General features: G+C 34.3%; 1 protein-coding gene across 1 annotated transcript; it reads right to left on the bottom strand.

Moving 5' to 3' along the window:
* Window positions 1-2548: 2548 nt before the first annotated feature.
* Window positions 2549-19125, bottom strand: LOC146886974 (uncharacterized). The gene is made up of 2 exons (XM_085671959.1): window positions 18023-19125; window positions 2549-2858 (listed from the first exon to the last, which is right to left on the bottom strand). The coding sequence occupies exons 1-2, from the start codon at window positions 19123-19125 to the stop codon at window positions 2549-2551; spliced, it is 1413 nt and encodes a 470-aa protein (XP_085528085.1).
* Window positions 19126-27104: the final 7979 nt, after the last annotated feature.

The following is a 27104-nucleotide window of genomic DNA, read 5'->3' as shown; positions in this document are numbered from 1 at the left end:
CTTGAAAATTTCATGAATATCAATTGGTGGGTTGATGAATTGGGGATTTCATAGTCGCACTAAATTAAAGGGAAAAGGTTAATGGAATTTTACTTATTGGAAGTTTTAGGAATGGATCATGAACCTAAACATGTGAGTACAACCTTTTGAGTCGTAAATCGAATGAAATCAGAGTTGTTGTGAAGGGGGCAAGGTTTGCAGGTGCAGGAACCGCCCGGCGGCACCATATTGGCCGCCAGGCGCCACACAAGAGTTGCGTGGTGTGTTGATTCACGAAAAATCCTGTTTTTTCGTACTTTTTGCGTAACAGTAACCGCCAGGTGGTATTTTAGTCCCGCCGGGCGCCGGTCGTCTGATTCTAGGCGCTAGGCGCCACCAATTTTTCTGGTTCATGCAGTTTTCGTAAAATTGCATTTCTCGGTTCGTTAACCGTCCTATTTAGGTCAAATTTTGACAGGTGGTCCATAACATGTGGTTCTTCACTTTGAACGGTGGAGATTGGATTTGGAGGTCAGTAGCTAGAGATATACATTACTTAATATTGCTGATTTTGGAGTTTGTAAAATACATGAATAAGCCTTTGATGAGTTCAAGTAACTTCTAATGAAGCATAATTGGGTGCATGTGGTAAGTTAAATTCAGAATGTATGTTAATTGGGTACGAGTGAGATAATTATGTGAGATATGGTATGGATGGTGAAACTTTACCCTAGTCGTGGTTTTGTGCTTGTGAATTTTTATTGAGGTACATATGCAATATTGTCAAAAGTGTGGTGTCATGAGTTTATAAAAATATCAGACTGTATGATCCTAAGACGGGGTTTATGTGGAATGTATGTGGCATGTTTAAAGGGGTAAGTGAAGGAGAGTATGGGTGCATGACAATACTTGATTTGATGGCATGTTTGAATGGGTGTGGTGTAATCTTATTATAGTTGTATGACTGGAACATAGGGTTGTGATGTAAATTGTTATTATAGTTGTGATGGAACATAGCGGTGACGATGGAGTGATGATGCTGCAGGCGCGTGGCCCCTGGCGGTGTGTGATGCCCGCTAGGCGGTCTGAACAGGTGGTGGCCTGTAGTCGGAGGGGCGAGTAGACACTTGTGCAGCAAAGATCGATCATTGTTCTCACCTAAAGGGTATAGAAATGATAGACGTCTAAATGCAAGTACTGGAAGTGGATAGTAAAGGAAAAAGGGAGAAGAATACTAACCTAGAGTTTTAATGTCACGGCGTTGAATTTAATATTATATTTGTTTGGTTTTATTTAAATGAGCTCACCCTATCTGCGTGTGTGTGGCGATGATCATGTAACTTGTTATTGTTAGTACTTTGTTAGACAAGAACTCTATAATCTTGTGAACAAACTTTATTCACCTCTTGTGTTCAATTTGTTCTTACAATACATTATATTTATAGACCCACATTTCATCACCATTGTACTCTCAACGGCTATAAACGGCTAACTCATTAACTACCTAGACTCCAACGGCTAATGCATTAACCACTCATAACGGCTAGTTTCTTACAACGGCTAGTTACCCATAGTGGTTAATACATTTAATTTTATTAAAAACCCAACAAAACTCCCCCGTAAACTTAAATGCTTCTTTTATTCTCCATCTTTGTTCCTTTATTCTTCATCACAGCTTCCAACGTGCAATAACTCTTCTCACATTGTGCTTGTCCCTTTCATGAATAGTTAAGTTCTTCGCTTTCTTCATGACTGACTTCCCTTTCACTTTATCTATGGTCGACTTGTACTTCGCTTTCCCTGTGACTAACTTGTTCTCTGCTATCAGTTTTTGCATCCTTACTGGCAAACTTGTTCTTCTCTTTGGCCGACTTGTTACTCATTGGGTTCTTTGTCTTTGTGACCGACTTGTCGTTAACTGAGTTCTTGTCAATAGGACGATTTCCTTTTGAAAGATCATACCACACCCTCGTATTATTGTGCTCAATCTCCTCAATCTCCTCATCCATTTCAAGTCACCACTTCTCATCTTGCACTTCTAGTGCAGTTCTCAGATCCTTCTCAATTTGTAACTGTTCTTGCAAACTTGAAACATCTTCTTCAAATTCCAAGTGTCGCTTTTGCAAAGCCTGTTTCCTTCTCTTTAAGCTTGCTTGTAGAATTAAATTGTCTCTAACCTCCTTTTCAAAACTCTGTTGCAAGTCTCCTTTTGCAATCTCTAACCTTTGGATTAGAAGCTTTTCTTCAAATTCTGAGCTACTCAAGCTTTTCACATGCTCCACCGAGCTATCTGAGTAATCCACTTGCTCCACCAACTTATCCGAGCTATGTAGGCGTTCCATCAAGTTAACTAAGTTGGTCTCATGCTCACCCATATTGTCTGGGGTATCTACAAGCTTCACCACCCTGTTTGGGCTATCTACATGTCTTGCTGACCTATCCACGCTACTCGACTGTCTTGTCGAGTTATCGACTATACTCAGCCTTTTTGCTGAGTTCTCCATGCTACTTGGTCTTCTTGCCAAGTTCTCCACTTGCTTATGCTCGGCTCCCGAGCTACGCGCCATCATCACAATGTTGCTTCTTCTTCAACATCTTTTGTGAGGTTGATCGTCTCTTCCTTTTTACTTTCAGATCTACAATCTTTGGCAAAATGTCCGAACTTACCACAATTGAAACACTTGCCCGAGTAGCAGTCCTTTGGATAATGGCCATACTTGCCACACTTGAAGCACTCAACATTTGAGTTGCTTGATTGACCTCCTCCCCATGGACCTCGTCCTCTTCCGTGCCAATTTTGTTGACCAGATTGTTCTTTCTCTTCTTGTCCTCGGCTTCTACCACCAGGACCGCTTCTTTCAACTAGGCATTTGACCAACCTGTAGTGTTGGCTGGTTCATCAAAACCATCTTCAACCACCTCCCAATTTTCTTGGGATCCAAGAAGGGCCTTCATTTTGAGACTCCAATTGTCATAGTTGACGACCTTTGTCAACTTGGGCAGGGAAATACTGCTTGTAAGACTGGCCATCTCACTCTCTTTTTTTTCAAACACTTAGCTCTCTTTTTTCAAGCACTCAAGCTCTCTAGCTCTCTCTTTTTCTCACTCAAACACTCAAGCTAACTGGCTCTTGATACCACTTTGTTAGTACTTTGTTAGACAAGAACTCTATAATCTTGTGAACAAACTTTATTCACCTCTTGTGTTCAATTTGTTCTTACAATACATTATATTTATAGACCCACATTTCCTCACCATTGTACTCTCAACGGTTATAAACGGCTAACTCATTAACTACCTAGACTCCAACGGCTAGTGCATTAACCACTCATAACGGCTAGTTTCTTACAACGGCTAGTTACCCATAGTGGTTAATACATTTAAGTTTATTAAAAACCCAACAGTTACATGGGAGCAGATGTTAATGCAGGTGAGCAGGCGGATACGTAGAGACGGAGTGGGGATCACGACGGGATTATTTACTCAGTTTTATTATGATTTTCTTTTGTAATTTTTTATGGTTTGGTTTTGTAATAACTGAATAGTACGATTTTAATTACCACGGAAGCGATGTTGAACTTTTGATTTTCCTGCATTTTTGGGAAATTGCGAGAATAAATGTGATTTTTATAAATCTTATTTCTTATTTATTTTTAAATAGTAATTTCCGGCTAGGACGTTACACAGTGCGTGCCACGACGGTGATGGAAAGGGATGCTGCCTCACGTGAGATGGGAGAAGGTGAAACATTTGGTGTGTCAGGGTTTGCAGCAAGAGAAATTTGGGTCATGCCATTTCTTTTCATTGCACCTCATAATCTCTTACTATTTACACCCCACATTTCATTAGTTACACCCATGTCTTTAGCTTATTATTTACTGCTTGCAGCTCTAGGATTCATTACTTGCACTTTTTTTTCATGTTTAAGATAAGCTTTTATTTCAATTTCACAACACTTATTTTATTATTAATATTCTAACTTTGATATCCTTATTTTAAGATTTTAAAACCACATTGGATGCACTTCCAATTTGGTTAATTGAAGACTCTAAAATCACTTTAGATGTTTTTCTAATTTGGTTATTTCAAGATTTTTAATCACTTTGAATGTACTTTCAATTTGGTTATCTTAATATTTTAAACCACCTTAGATGCACTTCTAATTTAATTATTTTTAAGATTTTAAACCACTTTGGATGCACTTCCAATTTGGTTATTCCAATATTTTTAATTACTTTGGATGCACTTCTAATTTGATTATTTTAATATTTTAAACCCATATTAGATGCAATTCTAAGTTGGTTATTATAATGTTTTAAACTACTTTGGATGCACTTCCAATTTGGTTATTTTAATATTTCAAATCACTTAATATACATTTCTAATTCGATTAATTTTATTTTTTAAAATCACTTTGCATATATTTCTAATTTGGTTATTCTAAAATTATTCAAAACATCTTTTTATATTCATAATTCAGGTTTTACAAAATATAACACTAAAATTAAAATCTTTTCTACTCACAAATTCTAACACATCTTTTTATAAAAATGTTCTACTGACAAATGTTTTCTAAAGAACTACGTGATCCCTAATTCTCTATTATTAATGGAGATACATAGGACCGAGGTCAATCCTTGTCGGGTTCAATTTCCAAAAATCCAAAATATTTCAAAAGTATTTTCTAAATAGTCTTTTTGTCTAGAACTACGTGGTCCCTGATTTTCCATTTTAAATGGAAATACGTAGGACCTAGGTTAATTCTCGTTGGGCCCAAAAGTTAAAATATATATTTTTGTTTCTTTTATACACTTTTAGTTTTATTTTTGGGGAAAATAAACATTTATAAAAATCACATCTATTTTGCATATTTGATTAAAGGTACCGTCTTAGGACGAACGTTGTAGGGTGCTAATACCTTCCCTACATGTAACCGATTCCCGAACCCAAAATCTGATTTTCGCGGACCAATTCTTATTTTATGGTTTTTCCATAGTTTTAAAGAATAAACTATGGTGGCGACTCCAAACTCTGTTTTTCAACTATTTATCCCTTAGTCACCGTCCCGTCGCGATTTAGGTTGCAATAGATGGCAACTCCACTGGGGCTTGTTAGAGAGTCAAGCCAGTTAATTAAATATGCAGAATTAATGTTTTTTTTAACGTTTATTTCCCCCTTGTTTTTCGATTTGTGTGTTTTGTTGAATATTTGTATTTTTTTTCGTAATCATTCTTTCTAGATATTGAACTATGGGATCGAAGAAATTCTTATGTATTTGTGTGTGATTTTTTTGGCTATTTTGCACTCTCCCTTCACACACACACACACCTTGTGCATATAATGAGTGAGGCCCTATACCCGGGTCTGAGTACAACTTAGAATTAGAGGGGTTATGTAGCAATGCCACTTGAGATACACTTCCTACTTGGCTATTGTGAGAACCCCAACTAGAGTCTGTTCTCTTTATTTGTGTTTCCACACCGAGTTGATTACTCAATCCTTGTCAGAAATACTGTGAAGGGAATCATAGCTCTAGTGACCTTGATCTTAAGTTTAGGAAACCATCCGTGTGAGTGCATGTAATTCGCCTTAGACTTTTAAGTGTCAAACCTCTATTAAGGCACGAAAGGGAGATAATTGATTCATTCATCACTCACCTTTTTTTCTTCGTATTAATCTTTGCAACTTTCACCCAACCCATCATTTAGACTTGTTAGTTAATTGCATATCATGCATAACATACTGATAAGTGCACGATGTCTTTAACCAACACATCATTTAGACTTGTCGGTTAACTGCATATCATGCATGACATACTAATAAGTACATCACATCTTTTATCAACATATCATATGGATAAACATCTCTTAAGGCATAAACATGCATTGTGATCCATTGCATCAAATAATTTCACATCAAGCCTATTAATAAGCGCGTATCATTTAGGTTATCAATTGATTACATATCATATGTAGCATTTTTAGTGAACACATAACTTTTTCACCATCATATCATGTGAATAAATGTCTCTTGAGGCCTAAACATACATTGCATTCCATTAGATAAGTTAATGACATATCATGCATAACATATTGATAAGTGCACAACATCTTTCATCATAATAACATTTAGGCTTGTTAGTTATTTGCATATCATTCATGGTGTTTCTTTAATTAGGATCACATCATCATAATATTGGAATAAGTACCCTCTAAGGCATAAACATACATTGCATTCACATATAATCTTCTTTCATTATATTGTGTACATATCTTCAAATTCATAGCATACATCCTCATGTCATCCTGCATAATGTATCACATTCACTCACATGTCGGTTGTTACGTATATATATATATATATATATATATATATATATATATGTGTGTGTGTGTGTGTGTGTGTGTGTGTGTGTGTGTGATTTTTCAATCACATATTGCATCAACATAAAATTTTGAAGAAAAAAAGAAAATAAAAATAAAGTTACTTTGCAATAAATTGTTTCCCATTTTATTTACATTGAGACTCTTAGAATCTTTCTTGTAGGAAGTGAAAAGTAAAACATTCTTTGATCAAATTAGTTAATTGAAAAAAAAAATTAATGATTCTGATATCACTACTTTTGAAGCATTCGCCTAATATGCATGACATAAAGTTGTTCAAATTCATTCCTTTTTCCATCCTTTTTTTTACCATGGCCTTGTTTGCAATGTTCATGAAGAATCATCATGAAATGGGGGCACTCTTGTATAATGAATGGAAGCAAATCTCAGAACAAAAAAAAAAACAAAAAAAATGAAAGAAAAGTCTTTAGACCAAAAAGCCTTTTGGGCGGTCTAAGAAAAATAAAAAAAAATCAACAAAAACTAGGGGCAAGTTGTCGCATGAATAAAACACTTTTGGACCTTTAGTATTCATTTTCTTTCATACCCATCAACCTCAACCACATTACAAGCTCCATAAAGTCCACACAAATCAATGATTGTTTGTTGTTATCTTTCGTAAGTTTGAATTTAAAGGAAAAAGTGTTTTAACATGTCAACAGTTTCTCCTAAAAAAAAGAAATTGAAAAAACGGTTGAAAAAAAGTTGAATAAAAACATGCTCTGAGATTTGCTTTCAAAAATTGAGGCATATTCTTTTTTTAGTAAGTTACAAAAGCCCCAAAATTAGCATGAATAATCTGTCAAATATGGGGCATCCCTTTCTTTCATTGCATTCTTCATGGATTTTACCTTTATTTCTTCCCGAAGAAGTCACTTTTTTTCTCCTTCTTGTTCAACTTAAATTCAGACCAATCCATTTTCTTACCATTATCACTTTCTCTCACTTCAACATTCAAACTAGAGCAATTGCTCCATTTACAATACCTTGTAACCAATCATTTCACAATGGTAGATCTTTTTAACTTGGCTGACAAAGTCACATCATAAGGTGCGGTAAGCCCAAACACTTGTGGTGTCTTGGATCTGATCCCAAACTCTTAAACTGGGGCAACTCCTTAGTTTATCTTTATCAACCATCCCATGTCAAAATTGAAACTTTCAAATTGGGGCAACTTTTGAAGTATCCCATCATTTTTCAACCTCATCATGTCATAAAACACATCTTGTATCCTAAAACCAATTCAAAACTTTCAAACTGGGGCAACTCCCTAGTTTATCTTCATCATCTCATCAATGATCCCTTGTTGAAATTCAAGCTTTCCGAACACCCTTGACAATTTCATGCACACTACTCAAATAATGCTTCAAAAAATTATAAAAGAAAAAGTTTCTCCATATACTGATGAGACCAAAGAATTGATTTCAAATAATTCAAATAAAAAAGGGGGAGTCAGAGCAGTCATGCATACATACATCCATTACATCAGCTTCATGAATAAACGAGTCACTCACCTTGCTTGGTCAACTCAAGTTCAAAATCCATCTCCTACCTGATAAGCCTAGCTTAGATGTCCTTCAAAGCCCAATTTACCAGTCCCCCAAAACTTAATGTAATTAGTATCACTTGTCTAAGCCCAATACTAGTAAGCTAGTTTGTCTTACCAAAAAGCCTAACTTTGCTACCCCCACAATCAAACCAGATTCACTTAACACTTCGAACCAATAGTTCTAGCTCTTGAGAAACCCAGCTATGCTAGCCCAACCTCAAAATCGCAATTCATCTAAACCTTAAAATCTAGTTAACCAAGCCTTAAAATCCAGCTTTGTTGGCCCCCACCTCAAGGTCCAAGTTCACCTAGCCTAAGAAGCTCAATTCACTTGTTCTAATCGCTAAGCCCAATCCAATAAGCCCAATATCTCTAAGTCTGGTTCACTTACTCCTCAAAGCCTCATCTAACTTGAAAAACCTTAACTTTGTTAGCCCTACCTCAAAGCCTAATTCATGTAACCCTCAAAGCCAAGTTCGTAAGACCTAAGAAAAAAAACCTAGCTGTGCTAGCCCTACCTCAAAGCCTAATTCATGTAACCCCCAAAGCCAAGTTCATTAGACCTAAGAAAAAAAAACTACCTTTGTCAGCCCTACCTCGAAGCCCAACTCACCTGACCCTTAAAGTACAAGTTCATATGATCTAATAAGCGCAATTCATCCGACCTCATTTCTAAAACACTCGACTTTCAAAGCATAGCTTTGTTGGCCCTGACCTCCAAGCCAAGTTCATTTGACCTTAAAAGTAAGTTCACCTTATCCAATAAGTGCAATTTATATGACCTCATTCTAAGCACTAAACCTTCCCACCTCAAAGCCTAGTTCAACTGGCCCAAAAAGGTTAACTTTGTTGATCCCACTCTAAATCCCAATTCACCTGGCCTCATCTCTAAAACCCATCCTAAAAAGTTCAGTGTCTTTAAACCCATCCTAAAAAGTTCAGTGTCTTTAAACCCATACCAATAAGACAATATCTCTCCAATATTATTTTTGGGGTGTATAGGAGAGGATCGAGATCATAATGCATATTGTGATAGACATTATCTCAATCCATGTTATGATAATAATATAAAGGTTAATATAGATATTAGCACACCTTAAACATCCCCATACTAGAGTTATCCTACCTTGCACACAGACCCGTTAATTCAACTAAAAACCCACAAAAAATGTATAAATGGGCATTATTGATACAAGCTAAAATGCATTGTAAATTATCAAGTGTGGTTCAAAAGCAAATTGCGTTGTTCAATTCGACTATGAAAATCAAGTAAACTAGATATACTTGGATTAAAAAATTGTTCGGTTAAATAAAAACACAATGATGACACCTCAAGAAGACTTAAAGATGGAAACAATTGGAAAGTAAATGGAAATTGCGACTTACGGGGTTCAAGACTTAAGTAATTGAAAAAATAAGTCGATTGGAATGAGAACTAAATAGAGATGAATGAAGAAGGTTCTGAGATTAGTCAGGCAGAGTCGTCACTTGAAGCTCACACTCAAGATAAAACTCAAAAAAATAAAAGACATCCATTCTCTCACAATTTTGCCAAAGTTTTATCACTATTCAAATTGTGTTTAACAAGAAAAGAAGGTTGGAAAGCAAGAAACAGGAAAGAAATAAAGGTAAAATAATGTCAATCAACATACGCTTTTCATGCTTAAGGAGGAGAGGCAAACATATTCATGATAGAACTAACATACTCCTCTCTTATCTTTTCTCTCCAAGTTAGGCTTCACAATAAAGAACCACCATCCCCTATAATCCACGACCACCACTGCCAATTGTTAGGAATCACGCAATAAGAATATAATCTCTTCAGCATAAGCATACCCATAGATAATAGTAGAATTATAAGTAAAAGCACATAAGAAAATTTAATGTGGTTTAACACCTCAATGTCTACATCTATGAATAGTCAAGAAAAAGTATTACTGCTCAACATGCAATTTTTTTTTGACAAAATTGCAAACTTTCATAAACTTCTTTGTGAACAAAATTGCAAATCAACCTTCTTGTGCAATCTCGTATAATCTTTTGTGAAATAAAATGAAAACCTTCCTTGTGCAATCTTTCCTGCCAAATTACAAATCATCTAATAACACATTTATCCAAGTTTCCATACATTAAGTTGGAGTGACAACTTTAAAAACAATTCTTTTTGTGTTGTTTTATTTATCATATGATTTCATATAAAACTTTAGTAAATACTCACTTCAAAATCAACACTAATACGATTGGCATATAGTCAAAAGCTTTAAGTAGTTGTTTTCTCTATTTGAAAAAATTCATTAAAAATATTATATATATATATATATATATATAACATATGTTCAATTTAATAATTTTTTCTTTTATCATATATCATTTTCTTTTATTTTTTAATATCCTAAAAGAAGCTCGCCCCTATCACTAATGCCAAAATGGTTGCCTACGAACGAGTAACGTGTTCTATATTTTTAAAACCAATTTTTTGCCACAAACTTTTGTTATATTTATTATATTTTTATATATTATATGTTACGTTTTTTTATGATATATTATCTTATTTTCATAAAAAAAAAATTATTCTTGCAATCTTCAAATTTTTTAGTTATCATGATCATCACCCTTATTGATATCCACTAGCATCTTATTTTAAGAAAAAAAGAGGTTAATTTAAATCCACCAAAAAATCTTTGGTGTGTGTGTTTTTGTTTTTAAGCCTAATAGTTAACATTTTTCATATTTTTAAAACTCTTCTTAATTAACTTCATCAATAGATTTGTCTAATCAATCTATCGACAAACTTGTCTAATATGTGTTGTTATACTTTAATGTATTAACACACTCATTTAATTTGTATTGTTCGATTCTTCTAATCATTATGTTGACAAACTTATCTAAATGTGTATAGATTTGTCTAATTAGATAATCGATGGAGTAGTCTAATGTATATTAATAGACTCATCTAATATGTATATGAACAGACTCGTCTAATGTATATTGTTACAGTCACCTAATTAGTGTATCGACAAACTTGTAAAATATATTTTGCTATGAGATGACTCGTCTAATATTTTTTTTTTCAAATTTACAGTAAATATAAAATAATTGTACTTAAGTCCTTGTTAAATCAATAAAAAATTATTAAAAAAATTTAAAAACATACCTTGAAATTATTTTAAAAAACTGATTTATTTATATTCGTTTATAAATAAGAATAATAATAATAATAATAATAATAAAATATTTTGTCAATGTGGTATGCATGATTAAATATGTGTTTATCATGTAAATATGCGTTCATAGTGTATTTCTATTATTAAAATAAGATATAATCAAAGTGACACATATGGAAGATTACTTTATAGGAGGAAATAATTCTAATTTGCACATTCATTTTTTTATTATAAATAGTTAGGATGTAAAAACAGTACTTATTAAATTACTTCTTTCACTTGTTCAAAAAAATACAGTTTTCAATGAGAAAAAAAATGGTATTTTTCAGAAAAAAAAAATCATACTACTACATTACGAATAGCCAAAATAATGTCAAAATAATGTCTTACAATTAAGCTTCTTCCTTTGCAACTTAGTTGAAGATAGAACATTAATAAACAAAAGTGAATAATAATAATTTGGATTTGTGACCCTTGATATTACAAGGAAGAATTCCTTATATTGGATTTTAAATGTTGAAATACATTTAGATGTAATGGATATTGGGATACCATTAAATAAAGAAATAAATCATCTAAGCAACTAATTTGCTCATGCGACCAAAATATTGTGAAAAGAGATTTCACAAATATTGTGAATTTTTTTCATGCCTATGTAAGGCTGACTGGACAAAGCAATAAAACTTTTGATGAAAAATCATGAGATTCACCTAATCTGCTCCATTCCCAGAAGTCAATGCAGGAATAAATATTATGAATTTATTTCATGCCTTTGTATGGCTGAACAAAACAATGAGCTTTTGATAGAAAATCATGAAACCTGTCCAAATTGATTCTGCTACATTCCTAGAAGTGAATACAACAAGATTTGATTTATATTTTGATGGCTTCTTCTTGTCTCCATTGAAGCTTGCATGAAGAATGGAGGCTCCATGGATGGTGTTGGTGTTGGTATCGCGCAGCGGAATGTTTGAGCGTGCAGACAAAACCAAGAGGGGGGTGAATTGGTTTTTAAATAATAAAATTAATACTTTAAAATTTTTCAAAAATTTATCAATTAGATCAATAAATAATTTCTTTATAACACAATAATAGATGAAATAAAGAGATAGAGAAGAAGATTGAACACAAGTATTTATACTGGTTCGGATCAAAAGACCTTACGTCCAGTTGTTAATCTCTTAAAAACGAGATTAACTAAATCACTAACAAGTAACAGATTTACAATCAGATATTAAGAGTGTAAGGAAAGAAAACACCTCTCTTGAATCACACAAGAGATGAACACCTTTCTCTGAATCACACAAAGAACCTTGACCTTAGCTTTCCTAGCAACAGCAGCAGCACTCAATCTCCTAGAACACCTCTTAGGAACAGTTATCGCTCTACCCACACTAGGTTTTTCAAAGCTTTAATTGAGAACACTTCAGAGAACTCTCTTGCAGTCACAGCACTAGTACTCTAGCTTCTCAAAAAGGTAATTGAGAAGTAACTCTGAGGTTCCTTAAATAGGGGTTCCAGAAATTAGGTCAAAAAGCTGAACAGTCGCGCCCAATAGATCAGGATAATCGATTATCACTAGTGATAATCGATTATTCCAGTGTGGTTTATGGAAAACAAATTTTTGAGCAGATAATCGATTATCAGAATTAATAATCGATTATTCCAGTGCTTTCTTGAAAAAATTTGTTCAGCTCAGGATAATCGATTATTCCAAGTGATAATCGATTATCATTTTGATATTTCGAGAAATGCTAGAATTTTCTTGTACAATGCTGCTTCTAACTTAATCTAATTACATTTTACAAGATAGCTTTAAACATAATAACATGTAGTCTTCATATTGTCTTCCGGATGGCTTTCAGGCTTCTTTTATCATCATCAAAATCTTGCTTCAGTATTTAGACTTGTATTGCTTTTGCCAACAATCTCCCCCTTTTTGATGATGATCAAAACAATATGTTTAAAGTATCTACAATCAAAATATCTTACAAGGAGATTTGTTAGTAGCACTGTTTGGTTTAAATGTTTAAACTTTTTCTCCCCCTGTTTTGATCATATGAAAAAGGTTTTAATAAAGAGGCTCCCCCTCAATTTGGCATAGGTAAAGAATAACAAGACAAATATACTTATATTCAAAAATAAAACTGGAAAACATATTACAATTGCAAACAATGAGACTATGATGTAGACTTTTAAAAATCTTGGCTCATGTCATCATCATCCTCATATTTATCAAATTTATGTTCTAAGTTAGAGATCCTAGAATCTAATCCTCTAATTAAGCCAGTGACTTCTTCATGTCTGTGAGTGGAGAGAAGAAAGAATTCTTCAAGCCTCTGATTGAGATTTAAAATGTGATCCTCTAAAGAAGAGGATGAGCTACCAACACCACTGGATGATCCAATATGTGTGTCAACAGGAGGAGTAGGAGCAGTGGGAGGATTTTCTTCTTCTTCATTGTCCGAAGAAGGCATATCATCCTTGTGAATGTAGGTATTCCCAAAAGGAATAAATTTCATCTGCTTCAAGGAGTTTTCTGCAATTTTGTTTGCTGCAGTTGTCTTATGAGACTGTTCATCAGAGACATTTACCCCTTTATACTCACAAATACGAGAGATGAGCAAGGAATACGGAAGAGGATATTGAGGCAATCGTTTGGCTTTTAGCATGGTGTCAAGAATGATGCTTGGCCAATAGATGGGGATGTGGTTGAGCATGGCATATATTATCATAAGATCGGCTTCACTGCACTGTGCGTGATTTGTACCACGTGGACATAAAATCCAAACAATGAGATAGTGAAGTAGACGCTCATCGATTTTGAGAGGTCCAGCTAGTAATTGACGACCAATTTCTTGATCTGGGCGTCGCATAAAGGATCTATATGCAAAAATTCTGTTGAACCCTTCTATGCCAGCCGTGAGAATGGGAGATGTGCCATCATGAATGGGAAATTGTGCAACATTTTCCCAAATATCATCATCTAAAATGATGTCGATACCTTTCACTTTTGTGAACCCAACTCCATCTCTGAATTTGTAGTTGAAATAAAAGGCTCGAACCAAATCTAGATAGTAAGTGCCTCGCATCTCTGTGAAGAATTTCACACCTTGTTCAGCCAGAAAGTTTTGAATGGTGAAATGGCGATTTACAAACCATTGAGACTGGATGAATTTTGGAGTGATGAGGGGTTTGTCTTTCCATAGTGTGATGAATTCAGAACGTCTTTCTTCATCTGAAATCCATCCTTCAATGGAGGTTGTTCTTGGTGCAGTTGAGGAATGAGAGGCACGAGATGCAGTCCTTCTGCGTGTAGGAATTTTTCTACGAGAGGATTCAGCCATGGTTTAGGTAAAAGAGAGGGAAGCCTTTAAGAGTTTTGTGAGAGAATGAGAAAGGGAGAGGGTCTTGAGTGTTGATGGAGAGAAAAGAGTGTTCTGGTGACAAAAATGGCTAATATTTATAGAGAGAAGACTCCAACGGCCATATACACGCGATTTGATGAAAATCTAGCCGTTGCAACGGCTAGTTTTTGAAGTTTGTTGGTCCAACGACGTGTAATAATCGATTATTCTAAGATGATAATCGATTATTGGTTCATAAACTGGACAAAATATGAAGTCTGACGAGCTGATAATCGATTATCCTAAGTGATAATCGATTATTCCAGTGAGTTTTGATTTTTGGCTCAGAATTAAGGATAATCGATTATGGCCCTGAATAATCGATTATGACAAAATGTTTTTGAATTTTTAGGAAGAGATTTTAAGGATAATCGATTATTACCCAAAATAATCGATTATTCCAGTATGTTTTGGGATTTTTTTTTGAAGAGAGTCTGATAATCGATTATTGACACTTGTAATCGATTATTTACGCTATTTTTCGGATTTTTTAAGGATTGTGAATTTTTAGCATTTTAAGAGATCTCTAATATGCCTAAGTCTCTTCTTAGTTCATAAAATCTATCTTTAGCTAAAGGTTTTGTAAAGATATCAGCTAATTGATGCTTTGTATCTACATATTCTATTTCACAATTTCCTTTATTAATGTGATCTCTTAGGAAATGATGTCTTATTTCAATATGCTTTGTCCTAGAGTGCATTATGGGATTTTTGGTTAAATTAATAGCACTAGTATTATCACATTTTAGAGGTATGTGATTTAAAAAGATATTATAGTCTTCTAGTTGTTGTTTCATCCAAAGAATTTGAGCACAACAATTTTCAGCTGCTATGTATTCAACCTTTGTAGTTGACAAAGCCACACAAGCTTGTTTCTTTGAGTGCCAAGAGACTAATGAACTACCTAAGAGGTGACAAGTACCACTAGTACTTTTTCTATCTATTTTACAACCACCATAATCAGCATCTGAATAGCCTATCAAATTAGGAGATGCTCCTGAAGGATACCATAGTCCAAAACATGCAGTACCTTTTAAGTATTTTAAAATTCTTTTTACTGCAGTAAGATGTGATTCTTTTGAATTGGCTTGAAAACGAGCACACACACATACAAATTGCATAATGTCAGGCCTACTAGCAGTAAGATACAACAAAGAACCTATCATGCCTCTAAACATAGTTTGATTTACCTCTATTCCTGATTCATCTTTATCTAAGTAGCAGGAGGTTCCCATAGGAGTACTTGCTTCCTTAGCAGTATCCATTCCAAATTTCTTAAGTACTTCTTTGCAGTACTTAGATTGAGAAATGAAAGTTCCATTTTCCATTTGCTTAATTTGAAGACCCAAAAAGAATGTCAACTCTCCCATCATTGACATTTCAAACTCTCCCTGCATTATGCTTGCAAAGCCTTTACATAGTGAACTATCAGTAAACCCAAATATTATGTGATCTACATAAATCTGAACTAGCAAAATATGTTTATTTACTCTTTTGATAAACAGAGTTAAATCAATTTTACCTCTTTCAAAATCATTTTCTAACAAAAATGTACTTAATCGTTCATACCAAGATCTAGGTGCTTGTTTTAATCCATACAATGCTTTCTTTAATTTATAAATGTGATTAGGAAACTTATAGTCTTCAAAGCCAGGTGGTTGTTCAACATACACATTTTGTTTTATAAATCCATTTAAAAAAGCACTTTTGACATCCATCTGATATAGTTTGAATTTCATGAGAGAAGCATAGGCAAGAAGTAAGCGTATAGCTTCTAACCTGGCAACTGGAGCATAAGTCTCATCATAGTCTATACCTTCTTCTTGTCTGTATCCCTTTGCTACAAGTCTGGCTTTGTTTTTAGTGATGTTTCCATCCTCATCCAGCGTGTTTCTGAACACCCATTTTGTTCCTATTACTTGGTGTGAATCATCCCTAGGAATGAGTTCCCAAACTTCATTCCTTTCAAATTGATTCAGCTCTTCTTGCATTGCAATGCACCATTGATCATCTTGAAGAGCTTCGTCTATACTTTTGGGTTCTATCTATGAAACAAAGGCAACAGTCATACAGAAATTTGACATATTTCTAGTAATAACTCCCTTTGATATATCTCCAATGACATTTTCCAGAGATAATCCTCTAGGTGATTTCCAGCTTTTGGCAAGATCTTCAGGTTCAGTCAGTGGATTTTCATATAGATACATCTCATCAAGGGCTTCTTTGAAATATTCTTCATCACCTGCATTTGTTTTATTTGACTCAAGAGGGTTCTCCTCAAGGTCCACAATTTCATCAAAAACAACATGCACAGATTCTTCCATATTCAAGGTTCTTCTATTAAAAATCCTATAGGCTTTACTAGTTAATGAATAACCTAAGAAAATAGCTTCATCAGCTTTAGAATCAAATTTACCCAAATTTTCTTTTTCGTTATTCAGAACAAAGCATTTGCATCCAAATATTTTTAAATGTGCTACATTAGGCTTTCTTCCTTTAAACAATTCATAGGGGGTAACCTTTAAAATTGGTCTAATGAGCATTCTATTTAATACATAACAAGCAGTGCTCACAACATCAGCCCAAAAATATTTAGGCACATCATATTCGTTCAACATGGTGCGAGCTAATTCTTCTAAAGATCTATTTTTCCTTTCTACAACTCCATTTTGTTGAGTTCTAGGTGCAGAAAAATTATGCATAATTCCGTTTTCTTCACAAAAGTTTTCAAATAATTCATTTTGAAATTCTCCACCATGGTCGCTTCTTAAAACTTTAATTTTCAAATCTTTTTCATTTTGAACAGCTTTTGCAAATTTTTTAAAAGCTTTGAATGCCTCACTTTTTAGTGTGAGAAAGAAAGTCCATGTATATCGTGAGTAATCATCAACAATAACAAGAGCATAATAATTTCCTCCAAAGCTTTTTGTCCTTGAAGGGCCAAATAAATCCATATGCAAAAGTTCTAAAGGTTTTGATGTAGAAATTACATTTTTTGAATGAAATGAAGATTTTACTTGTTTTCCTTTTTGACATGCATCACATAGTTTATCTTTTTCAAACTTTATTTTTGGTAATCCAATAACTAATTCTTTGGAAATTAGTTTGTTTAATTGTTGCATGTTAATATGAGCAGCTCGTTTATGCCATAACCAAGGATTTTCTTCTTTAACAACCAAACAAGTTATATCACTAGATGATGCAGTATCAAGATCAATTAAGTAAATATTATTGTGTCTCATACCTTTTAATGCTACTTCTTTGGAGTCCTTTTGATGAATAGTGCAGTAGTCACTCTCAAATATTACTATGAGTCCTTTATCACATAATTGGCTTATACTGAGAAGATTGTGTTTTAGTCCTTCCACATACAGTACATCCTTGATCTCCAAAGTATTTCCTCCACCAACATCACCCGTTCCAAGTATTTTTCCTTTGTTGTTATCCCCATAAGTGACAAATCCTTGTTCCTTCTTTTTAAAGTTCTTAAACTTCTTTTTATCTCCAGTCATGTGTCTTGAACAACCACTGTCAAGATACCACATTGATCTTCTGGATTTAGAAGTCATCTCACTATCAGAATCATCATGATTGGCCATCAGACATAGATTTGCTTCTTCAATTTCAGAATCGCTAGAATTTGATGAACTTGAGGCATTGTCTTCCCAAGCTATATATGCTTTCTTTTTGAAGAATTTTCTACCCTTCTTTTCTTCACTTTTCTTTGAATTTGGGCAGTCAGCTTTGACGTGTCCAGATTCTCCACATCCATAACATTTGAAATTTGAGGATGATCCTTGATTATCCTTCTTGTTGCTCTTGAATTGATTTTTACTTTTGGCCTTCATGAATTTTGTAAACTTCTTAATCATGAGACTAAGGTTTTCATCATCATCTGAATCTTCTTCTTCCTTTTGTCTTTTGCCTTTAACCACTTCGGTTTTAAAAGCTATGTTCTTCTTTCTTCCAATATCTTCTTCATCATTTAATCTGCCCAATTCAAGCTCATGTTCTCTCAACTTTCCAAACAGAGCTGCCATCGTCATTGTAGCAAGGTTTTGTGACTCCGTGATGGCTGTCACCTTTGGCTGCCAAGTCCTGTTCAAGGATTTAAGAACTTTTATATTTAATTCATCAGTGTCAAAAGTTTTACCTAAAGCTTTGAGATGATTGACGATATGTGTGAATCGTTTCTGCACATCGTATATAGTTTCTCCTTGCTGCATCCGAAACATTTCGTATTCTTGGATCAAGGAGTTCTTGCGTGCTCTTTTTACATCGTCTGTTCCTTCATGGGTTACACGCAATATTTCCCACATTTCTTGTGCACTGATGCATACTGAGATCCTGTAAAACTCATCTAGGGTTAAGGCAGATGAAATTATATTTCTAGCTTTTACATCATATTGGGCTCTTCTATTTTCGTCTGCTGTCCATTGCGAGAATGGCTTTGGTTCCTGCACATCATTTACAATATTAACAGGAACAAATGGACCATTTAAAACAGCATCCCAAATACCCCTATCAACAGATTCCAGAAAAATTTGCATCCTAACTTTCCAGAAAGGATAATTTTCACCAGTAAATAGAGGAGGTCTGTTGATAGATGCGCCCTCGGCAAAGGTTTGATTTTGTCCAACCATTTTCGAAAATTTTGAATAACTATCAAAGCAAGCTCCGGTACCAATTGTTGGTATCGCGCAGCGGAATGTTTGAGCGTGCAGACAAAACCAAAAGGGGGGTGAATTGGTTTTTAAATAATAAAATTAATACTTTAAAATTTTTCCAAAATTTATCAAGTAGATCAATAAATAATTTCTTTATAACACAATAATAGATGAAATAAAGAGATAGAGAAGAAGATTGAACACAAGTATTTATACTGGTTCGGATCAAAAGACCCTACGTCCAGTTGTTAATCTCTTAAAAACGAGATTAACTAAATCACTAACAAGTAACAGATTTACAATCAGATATTTAGAGTGTAAGGAAAGAAAACACCTCTCTTGAATCACACAAGAGATGAACACCTTTCTCTAAATCACACAGAGAACCTTGACCTTAGCTTTCCTAGCAACAGCAGCAGCACTCAATCTCCTAGAACACCTCTCAGGAAAAGTTATCGCTCTACCCACACTAGGTTTTTCAAAGCTTCAATTGAGAACACTTCAGAGAACTCTCTTGCAGTCACAGCACTAGTACTCTAGCTTCTCAAAAAGGTAATTGAGAAGTAACTCTGAGGTTCCTTAAATAGGGGTTCCAGAAATTAGGTCAAAAAGCTGAACAGTCACGCCCAACAGACCAGGATAATCGATTATCACTAGTGATAATCGATTATTCCAGTGTGGTTTATGGAAAACAAATTTTTGAGCAGATAATCGATTATCAGAAGTAATAATCGATTATTCTAGTGCTTTCTTGAAAAAAATTGTTCAGCTTAGGATAATCGATTATTCCAAGTGATAATCGATTATCATTTTGATATTTCGAGAAATGCTAGAATTTTCTTGTACAATGCTGCTTCTAACTTAATCTAATTACATTTTACAAGATAGCTTTAAACATAATAACATGTAGTCTTCATATTGTCTTCCGGATGGCTTTCAGGCTTCTTTTATCATCATCAAAATCTTGCTTCAGTATTTAGACTTGTATTGCTTTTGCCAACAGTTGGATGCGGAAGCATGAAGGAAAGAAGCTTAAGGTGTTTGGTTTGGTGTAGGTGAAAGGATTCTTAAGAGAGGTGAGGCCAACTCCTAAGGAAGAAGACTAGAGTAAACTAGAGAAGAGTTTACTCTAAGGTGAGCTCAAAAGAGATTTGTGCACAAATTTGGGCAGCAATTCATTACTCAATTTCAAGCTGAAAAATACATCTTTTAAGCCTTCTATTTATAGGCTAAAAGGAGACCAAGGAGTCTCCAAAAAGTGGAGGGAAAAAGGAGTCTAGAAAGTTGAATTTTGGAGCCAAAAAGGAGCATGTGGGAGGTGTGACTTGCCACCTAAGCAAGTCACACTTGTCTTGCCATGGGAAGCTAACTCTCATCCTTTGAGAGCAAGTTTGAGAAGCTTCTAGGCTTTTCTAGAGTAGACACACTACTCTTGGCCCATTTGGCCCAATTCCCCTTTTTGGTCCAAAATTACTTCAAAAGCTCAATTTCCTCTAAGGCCCAATACATGGCCCAAAGAAAACCCTATTCTAATGGGCCCAAAATACAAAGCCTAAAATAAAATCCTAATCTAGTATTTACAAGCAAAATTTCCTAGGCTAGGTCTTCACATCTTCCTTGGCCCATGTGAAGTTCGTCTTGGGCCTTGCATGCGCATTTAAGGCCCATTCCTCTTGTATTCTCCTAGCCATGGCTCTTGTTGTAGGTCCCTTGGCTCGAGGCATCTCATCATATTTTCACGATGGTGATCGTGATATTGATTATGAACATGGTTATAAAGAAAATTTCAAAGACACATTTTGTCACCAGAAGTGACACAATAATATGAAAAAGGAAAAATGAAAATGTGAAAATATTGACAAAAAGATAAAAGTATATATTATTATTACGGTGGAAAAGGCCATTTGAGTTGTACTTATTGTACACCAAAGCATCTTACAAATAATGAGAAGAACATAGAAACACACTTTGCTTATGAAGATGGTGATTCTGATTATGGTCATATGGATGCTACTCATCTTGGTATTATTATTTTCTTTGCTAAGCAAATGGAAGCATTAATCACCTCATTTATTGTGAGAGTGTTAAAAAAATATAAAAAGTATCATATTGATATTTACATTTATATGAAAAATGAATGTTTGCACTAGTACCAAAGGATATGTGTCTTATTGATAGTGCACCAACTTATACAATTCTCAAGAGTAATAAATTTTTCTCTTGTTTGATAATGCAAGACATCAATGTTAGTATTATTTATAGTACTACAAATATATTTGAAGACTCTAGAAGAGCTACTATACTTCTACCAAGAAGTTGAATAAAAACTTATTAAGTTTCAAGGATATTTGTCTAATTGGATATTACATTGAGATAAACAATGAAAAAGATATGAAATATATTTATATCTCTACGATTGAGTTGAAAAACAAAAATGTATATTGGAGAAATTATCAACATTCTCTTATGGTTTATATTACACGTATATTAGTACAATTGAAATGCATGTCATGCTAAACTAGAAGTTTACGAATCAAAATGAATATCTTGTTTGACATGATCAGTTGGATGATTTGTACTACGTATATATTAGTACAATTAAAAAGCATGTCATGGTAAACCAGAAGTTTGCGAATCAAAATGAATTCCTTGTTTGGTATGATCAGTTAGGTCATCCTAGATCTATTATGATGCGGAAAAAAAAGTTCAAAAACTCATGTTGACACCCACTTAAGAGTCAAGAAACTTCTTCACACCAATGAGTTCTCATGAACTATACATTCACATAAGTTGATAATTAGACCATCACCAAAAAAATTAATAATGAGTCAATCTCATTTTTAGAATGAATACATAATGATAATTGTGGTCCAATACACCCACCATGTGGAACATTTATATATTTCATGGTTTTCATTGATGCATCAAGTAGATAGTCACATTTTTTTATTATCAACTCACAATCAAGTAATTGCAAAGTTTTTAGTACAATTAAGAGTTCACTTCCCAGATTATCCGATTTAGAAAATTTGTTTTGATAATACTAGTGAAATTACATCTCATGCTTTTCATGAGTATTGTATAGGCGCGTTAGTTCCAAAGACACGTTTGAAGCGTGATAGGCCTATTGGTTCCAAAGATAAAAACTCTTGAAAGATAAAGGTAGCTAAAATGCAAAATGACCTAATCGAAAAGGTTGAAATCTCAAAGGATTCATTTGACATAATTAATGCTTTGGTTCCAAAAGAACCTCAGGTACCAAAATGATGAGATCTCAATAAATTATGTCATGAATCATATAATATGGAACCAAAATAAAGTTAACATTAACGAAACTTTTACTTATAACATAGCGATGAATGCTATGAATGACAATGAGGATCAATAAGCAATGATCATTGAAGATTGTCGGCAAAGAAAATATTGGTCAAAATGAAAATATGTAATTATATTTTCTTGCTAAACAAAAGGTTTTTGAACGTGTAGTTCGCACACCTGAAGTTGTGAAACTCGTTGGGTACATGTGGATTTTTGTGCAAAAATCAAATTAAGAATTATGAAATTGTTAGATACAAAGCACAATTGGTTGGTCAAGGTTGTTCACAAAACCTTGTATTGATTTGTCAAAGACCAGGACGCCTCCACCGTGCGAAAACGAGAACCACCACTGACGAGTTGCAGCAAACTCTTGAGAAACGGCCGCAACCAGCACATTACCCTCGCCGGAGACGCGAACGAAATCACAAAATGCGAACTCTGCGTGAGCCACCGCTGCAGAAAGAGAGACCAACATTGTTACTGTTGTGATGCCTCTGCTAAGGAAGATGAAAGGAGCAGCACGCCTCCCATTACCGGTGGCAAGCAACAGCACCATCGGTCACCACCGTTACAATGAACGCACCGCGAAACCCCACCATTGCGATGCTGGCAACCACCCAGCCATCAAAGTTACAGCTCGATGCAGATGGAGACACTTCCATGGAGGCAAAAGAATAGCACCTCCTCGTGCTGTAGGCACCATGACAGATCTGCAAAGAAAACCAGACCAAAACCTAGCATCATCGTGATGCATTGTCGTTCCAAGCGCAAAAAGAAAACGACATTATGGCCTCGGGTCCCACTGCAACCGAGGCAGAAAATGACTTTTTGGCCTCGGGTGATAACCGGGGCCAAAAGGCCTTCCTTTTTGACCTCACCCCAATATGCCTCGGTTCTAAAATCGAGGCAGAATTATGAAAATAACTAGGGCCAAAAGCCCTTATTGCACTAGTGGATATAGATATCCAAAAATTCATTCATGTGAAAAGATGGCAGGTCTATTTATGAAGTTTTTGCCAAGAAGAACTTTTGAGCAAATGATTCACAAGTTCGGACTTCGTCACCTTAATGATGTAAGTTTACATGAGGGGGAGAAATAGAATATGTGATAAACAATATTGTATTAAAGAATACAGAATGTTGTACTATTTTCCTTTCACTAGTTTGTTTTTCTCCCAAAGGGTTTTTCCTAGTAAGGTTTTAACGAGACACATTCTTTTATCAATAGACACTTAAGGGGGAGTGTTATGAATTAATGATTGTCCATTGATTTGATACATTTACTCATATGATTGATACTCATATGATTCATTACTCTTTATGTAAATATGTAAATATTTGTATTAACTAAGTTGATTTGTTTACTTTATGGATTACATGTTGTATCTATAAATAAGACTCTTCCTATCAATAATAATACACAGATGAGTTGCTCCTTATTCTCTCATTCTCTATTCTTTATTGTTTCTTCACTCCTCTATTATATTATATTCTTTCTGTTATTCGCTTTGTTTTATAACATAATTTTATATATTTGAATTGTTGAATTTTATATATTTGAAAATGTTAAAGACATTTATATTCTGTAAATACTCTTTATAAATTCTAACAAAGAATTATCACATGTAGAAAAAAAAATGTACCTTTCAAAAGTTCCTCAAAGTAGTACGACTTTCGTTAGAAACTGCAGTCAAAAGAACTTTCAATACAATCTATCTTTCTGTCACCTTGTTACTATTTTCTTCAATTTTCTCCAAGAAAATAAAATAAAAGAAAACAAATGAAACCTATCTTTCTGTCACCTTGGCACTGTTTTCTTTAATTTTTCTTAAAAAAAAGGAATCTGATGAGTTGGCTATTTTAAAGGAATCAATAATTTACAACATAAAATGTAGGTCACGTTTATAACAAATTCAATGATGATTTTTTTAATTTTTAAAAAAATATGAAACTAACTTTTATTTATTAAAAATATAAATAAATAATAAAATAAAATAATAGTCCTAAACAACTAAAACACTTTTTTTTTAAATTACAAACACCAAGTTTCATTTTCAAAATTTCAAACTTGTTTGTTAGTATAGACTTAATGAATATATCAACTAAATGTCTTGTAATAAATAAGAGTTACATCATTGTTCCTTTGCAATTCTCTAAACTAGGATAGCTTAATATTTACATATAACATAAAAAGATAAATTGTCATTAGGTCCATGTATTGCTATTAAGTGTGTGTGTGTGTGTGTGATGTGTTAAGTTTTTTATGATGACCATAATAGCATGACAATGACTGATATGACATGTATGTGGTAATTTGAAAATATTAATCTATTGTCTTGATAGTCGACTAATCTACTAATCTAGTTAACAAAAATATTAAATGAGGGCAAAAATTTGAATTCATCACACACCCACACTTATCCTTTTGCACTCTTGGGCAAAATTTAATAATTTCAAAACTTTTTTTTTTGAGGTTTTTTTTTTATTTCATATTTTCACTAGATTAAAGAAATAAATACAAATGGAAACAAATCAATCTTCTAGAAATCATGTTGTCATCCACATACAAACGGAAAGATTCTATTTCTTCACACATGAGTTAATCTTTTGAGTTTACAAGATAATCAAATATGAAAGAGAAACACTCAAGTTAAATGTACATTTTCTCCCAAAAATTCGCTCAAGTGTTTTGGCTTGTGTTTACGCTCAAAATACCCATGCAAGTAAACACTCTCAATGCTTAGCAAGACTCTAATATTCACAGCTTTCAGAAAACATGCATTCAAAAATCATGAGGACTTTTCACAGGTTATAACAAGGCCAAGGCAAAGGTAAGAAATTTTTTTTAGGATTTTAGTGTTTTTGAAAAAGTAAGGTAGAAAGAATTATGGAGCATAGTTTCAAAAACAATCCTTTTTTTCTGTTTTTTTTTTCTTTTTTTATCCTTTGTTGCTCTTTTTTTCAGACAACAATCATTTTTCATTTCAACACTCTGTCATCAACAATTATTTTCCTTTTGCCATTTTCATAACTTTGTGGGGGAAATACTCACCCCCACACTTTATTCCTCAACCAATCTCAAAATAATCCACTAGCTCCTTCTTTCTCCCTAAGGTAAGGAAAAACATGGTCTTTTTCTTTTTAAGGTTTAGCAATATGCTCAAAACAAGAAAAAGAGGTTTAAGCTCAAGGGGCTACCAATGGATGAATGTCATGGTTAGCTTATTTGGCCAAGTAGCTAAAAACAAGAAATGTCTCAGTCATATCAAATCATGCATGTTCACCTAAGATGCAAAACAACAGAATCAAGCTAAACATTTGAGTATCAACAAGACATGAGCAAGTCATACAAGAAAAATAGGAATGACACATGGTAGTTACCTCCTCAAGGTGGAAGGTATGAGGGAGAAGTCAAGTTCATCCCATCCATCGTCTTATTCAGCATATCTTGATTTTCATTGAATATCCGAAGACGATGCCCATTAACTTTAAAAGTTCTTGTTGAGGATTCTTCCTTGATCTCCACTGCTCCATAAGGGAAGACTTCTGTAACAATGTATGGTCCTTCCCAAGTAGAGTGCAACTTACCACTCATGTGACCAAGCTTGGATTTGTATAGTAACACCTTTTGGCCTACCTTGAAATCCTTTCTAGCCACAAGCTTTTGGTCATGAAACTTCTTGGTTTTCTCTTTGTAGAACTTTGAGTTTTCATAGGCTGCAAGCCTAATCTCCTCTAGTTCTTGCAACTGAAGTTTTCGCTCATTTCCTACTTCTTCCAAATCCATGTTGCAGGCTTTCACGACCCAATAGGCTCGATGTTCAATCTCCACAGGTAGATGACAAGCCTTTCCAAAAAGCACCTTGAAAGGCGACATACCTATATGTACTTTGTAGGCTGTCCTGTGTGCCCAAAGTGCATCATCCAATCTTGTGGCCCAATCCTTTCGACTAGGCTTCACTACTTTCTCTAGTATCTTTTTAATCTCCCTGTTAGAGATTTCTGCTTGCCCATTAGTTTGGGGGTGATATGGTGTAGCAATGCGATGTGTCACCCCATACTTCTTCAACATGTTCTCAAGCAGCTTATTACAGAAATGAGTCCCCTGGTCACTGATGATGGCTCGTGGTATCCTAAACCTACAGAAAATGTTAGACCTGACAAAACTCATAACAACTCGAGAATCATTAGTCCTTGTAGCTATGGCTTCCACCCATTTGGAGACATAGTCTACAACAAGAAAAATATAAGAAAACCCAAAAGAAGGAGGAAAAGGACCCATAAAATCAATACCCCAAATATCAAATACCTCACAATATAGCATGGGTTGTTGAGGCATTTCATCCCTTCTTGAAATGGATTTGGCTGCCCTTTGGCACTGCTCACAATTTTCATATACCCTATGTGCATCTTTAAAGATAGTAGGCCAATATAATCCGCAATCCAACACTTTCCTACCTGTTCTTTGTGTGCCATAATGTCCACCAAAAGGAGACGAATGACAGAACTCAAGCACATGAGGTATCTCGATATCTAGAACACACCTCCTTATGACTTGGTCACTACCAATGCGCCATAAGATTGGATCTTCCCAGATATAGTACTTTGCCTCACTTTTTAGCTTGGTTCTTTCATAC

This window comes from Vigna unguiculata, chromosome 4, assembly GCF_037176805.1.
Source record: "Vigna unguiculata cultivar grain cowpea cultivar isolate G323 ecotype 2 chromosome 4, ASM3717680v1, whole genome shotgun sequence".
Taxonomy (NCBI): Eukaryota; Viridiplantae; Streptophyta; class Magnoliopsida; order Fabales; family Fabaceae; genus Vigna; species Vigna unguiculata.
The sequence above is the reverse complement of the archived record's forward strand: the minus strand, read 5'-3'. Positions and strand labels throughout refer to the sequence as shown.